Source organism: Brassica oleracea, chromosome C6 (assembly GCF_000695525.1).
Source record: "Brassica oleracea var. oleracea cultivar TO1000 chromosome C6, BOL, whole genome shotgun sequence".
NCBI classification, from domain to species: domain Eukaryota; kingdom Viridiplantae; phylum Streptophyta; class Magnoliopsida; order Brassicales; family Brassicaceae; genus Brassica; species Brassica oleracea.
The window spans coordinates 4,276,821-4,280,872 of NC_027753.1; the positions used below are offsets into that span (position 1 = coordinate 4,276,821).

The 4,052-nt window shown below is 31.0% G+C and overlaps 1 protein-coding gene across 1 annotated transcript; it reads left to right on the plus strand.

The window, feature by feature from the left end:
* Positions 1-1,482: 1,482 nt before the first annotated feature.
* Positions 1,483-1,938, plus strand: LOC106299659 (eukaryotic translation initiation factor 1A-like). The gene has a single exon (XM_013735715.1). The coding sequence runs from the start codon at positions 1,483-1,485 to the stop codon at positions 1,936-1,938; it is 456 nt and encodes a 151-aa protein (XP_013591169.1).
* Positions 1,939-4,052: the final 2,114 nt, after the last annotated feature.

Below are 4,052 nucleotides of genomic sequence, written 5' to 3' on the forward strand. Positions count from 1 at the left end.
TTTCATTTAGTAGAAACCACTAGACTACTACAATGTTGTTACTCTTCTTACAACCATTTTTTCCCCCAACATAAATCACTCTTTTTATTGATATGCTTTGCTTCTTGACACTTATCAAGAAAATGTGATAGATTCATATTAAAAATACTGATTTAAAACCTGAAAATGACATAATATATCCTTCTCTCTTTTCTAAATCCAAGTTCTTGGCAAAAACGCGGCCGATGTACATTTAACCTGTGAGGAATCAGTCAACTCAGCCGCGTTTTTGAATAGAGACTAGAAACTGGTCATGCATAGAATAATCGACTCGGCATTAGGTCTATATAAACAAACTTAGGGTTTTGACAAAGATATTGCTTGCTTTGCAAGCTTTATGCGCTAATCTGAAAATACAGCAGAAAAAGGATCAAACTCATCCCCTAGACTATAATTGCGAAGTGATTTTGCCACATGTCCTTTCTACAATCAATTTCACAAAACAATTATTACATGACTACTGAAATTGATAACATGTCGTATAGCTTAATATGACATGGACAATTGCATTTAATGTAAATTTATATTTTTGGTAAACTTTTTAAAATATGGTAATAACTCATATATTACATTTAATGTCAATTTATATTTTTGGAATTTTTTTAGAATATGGTAATAACTCATAAATCATCATTAAAATAAATATATTCAAATATGGCATTATTAATTTCGAAATATAATTTAATTATATATTTTTTAAATTTTACAATTTTATTACTAAAATTTCCAAAAATGTATACAATTTTTTTAGAAAATTATAAAAATTTATTCGTAAAATCAATATTTTATTATATATCTACAAATTTTATAAATATTGTTTAATTTTAATTTTTGCTAATTATGCAAATTTTACACACTTATTTAATATATTTAATTAATATAAATAGATAGAAAAATATATCTAAGATTATAATTTCAAATATATACATGCATATTCTTAAATATAATTTTATGTTTAATTAAATCAAATTTATATTAAAATATTGATACGAAAAAAGAAAATTTACAATATTAATAAAATTTTATTTTAAAATATAATTTAAATTTATCTGTTAAAAAAAGTTTTAAATTTTTTTAATGCACATGGTGCAGGAAGACACCTAGTTTAATCTTGAAACAAGAACGAAACAAGATAAGCTTTAAGTATTTTTGGTCTAGTTTCTTGTTTTCTATAAAACGGCAAAAAGGAAAGTGAGAAATAAGAATTAGTTTGATAAAAAAAAAAGCAATAAGAATTGGCAAAGACAAAAAGAAAGGAAAAAGTTGATTTCAATGGAAAAGGAAATTACGAAGCATGTCTTTGACTATAAAAGGAAGAAGTCCCCCAACTAACCAAGAGTAACAAAGAGCAATACAAACAGAAAGAGAGAACTAGCTAGACAGAAGAGTTGCGAGTTTTGTGTCAGTTTCTATCAAGCAACAAGTTCACATTAGGTTTAAATCATGCCGAAGAACAAAGGAAAAGGAGGAAAGAACATAAAGAGAGGGAAAAAAGAAGCAGAAGACGATAAAAGAGAAATCATCTTCAAAGAAGACGGCCAAGAATACGCTCTTGTTCTCCGTATGTGCGGAAACGGACGGTGCGAAGCCAAGTGCATAGACGGAGTCACGAGGATGTGTCACATCAGAGGTAAGCTGCACAAGAAGGTTTGGATTAGCGCTGGTGACATTATTCTTGTCGGACTCAGGATGGATATGGACAACGACACCAAAGCCGACGTTATCCATAAGTATACTCTTGACGAAGCTCGATTTCTCAAGGGTTGTGGTGAGATTCCTCGTGATGTTCGCCTAAGCGAAGGGATTGCTGGTGGGTTTGATGATGATAGTGATCATGAAGGTGGTGGTGTTGCTAATGATTACTTTGAGTTTGGTGATGATGAGATTGATAGGCTCTAAGTAAGCTTTCCATGTATCATTATTATTTTATGTTGAAAATTGAAATACTTAACTTCCGGTCTAGTTATTTGAATAGTTTATAAATATTTTCATTCTTTATTTGAATATTTTTCCTAGATATCGATGTTTAGTTTGAAGATTGATTTATCTGAGAGAAACAAAACCTGAGTTGTCGTATACAACTCATACTCTTTCCCAATTTTTGCAAGCTCCAAAATAAGAGCATTGGAATGCAACCAGTACGATATCTGAAATGGAACCCAAGACATGGAATATTACTTAAGGCAGGGCAACCTTTGACTTTGAATGCTTGGTGTGATGCGGACTGGGGAGATGGTCCCATCACACGGAGATCCTCTTTTATTCAGCTAGGTGGGTCACGGGTTTCTTGGAAAACATTCAAACAAGACACAGTCTCTCGCTCGTTGACGGAGGCAGTATACAAGGCAATGTCGGATACAGTTCAAGAGTTGATTTGGTTGAAGAATCTACTGACTATATTTGGCGTCTGCTTTGACAAACCAATTACGGTTCATTGTGCTAACATTTCAACAATTCATATAGAAACTAATCTCATTTTCCATGAAAGGACGAAGCATGTTGGAATTAATTATCATTTCATAAGCGATAAAATCGTAAGAGTAAAGAGGTTTTGTTACAACAAAACATGTTTCGACAAAAATACAACTTTTTGATATTTTGACAAAGGCACCGGGTAAGAAAGTGTTTACAGCATTTCTTATCAAGTTGGGAGTTTTCTAACTTGAGGGAAGGTATCGAAATATGTACATATCTACATTAGTTATGGTTGGATATGATCGTATATTTTGTGTATCTACGTTTTAGGATAGAAATATTTGTAAAAATATAAGGTCTTGAACCTAAGAATCAATCAGAAAACACTTTCCATATACTCTGTTTTCTGACAAAACATTTCCAAATTTTACTAGTTAATTAATGATTCTTAATTAATAAGAAAATCTAGACTTTCCAAAATTCTCGTACTTATCCACAAAAATATAAATCAACAATGCATGTATATATAAATGTATAACAGATTGGTATGTTAAAAGAAGAAGAGAAGAAAACATAGAAAGACTGAAAATTTTGGTGAACGAAGAAAAATAAGAAAATGGATACAGGTTTCATCCTAACCATCGTCTTTGTGGCGCTCATCATCATCTCGGCTCTTGTAGCTTGCTTGTTTTGCGCCCCACGACTTATCAAACGGTTTGCGAGCGATGCATAACTATTATTTTGTTACCAATTAATTATGTCATTTTGTTAGTTTTCAATTAAGTTTTGTTTCGCTTAATGATATTGTAACTCTATAATATTTGCATAATTGAATTATGGTTTTATTATGTTGCAGTGTTACATACTACTAGTACTATATCTATTATCAATTTATCATCAACCTAACTTTTGAGAAATTGCAAAACCAGTTTTAACTTTTTCATTAATGTGTGGATTTAGGAAATTATTAAGTGGGATTATGATATATATATATATATATATACACTTTTAACGGAGAACTCTCGCAATAAGCCATACTTTCTTTCTTTTTTTCTGGTTTTTGTGTTCCAATATCTTTCGTAGTATGAGTTTGATCTTATTAGATTCTTCGATTGGTTTAGAAAAGAAACAAGAAAAGCATACAGTCTGTTTTGATATAATTAAACAAATTCAATGAGCTTTAACCAAGCTGCATGTAAGACACAAGTTCATGTGCATGCCCCTTAATTTATCAACTAATTATCATGTTAAATGACTTTTTCTCGAAAGTATATGCAACAGACAACATCTGATACACATTAATGGCGAATGTGAATAAAAAATTTGCCATTAAAATACATAAACCAATAACACTAATGATGCTCTCAAATCTGCAAAATGTCTGCAAAACCTGCGAAGTTCGGTTTGATTTCGGTTTTTCTCAATAGCAAGATGAAACCAATAAGACTATGTACCAAACAGAACCAACCCAAAAAAAAATTGAATGCCAACTCGAACCACAATTTAACCGAACCAAAACCAAAACCTTTGATTGTGCTAGCGTGCATATTAGGTTAATTGACTTGTGGTAAAACACAGTAATCATGGTTCAAGAATCT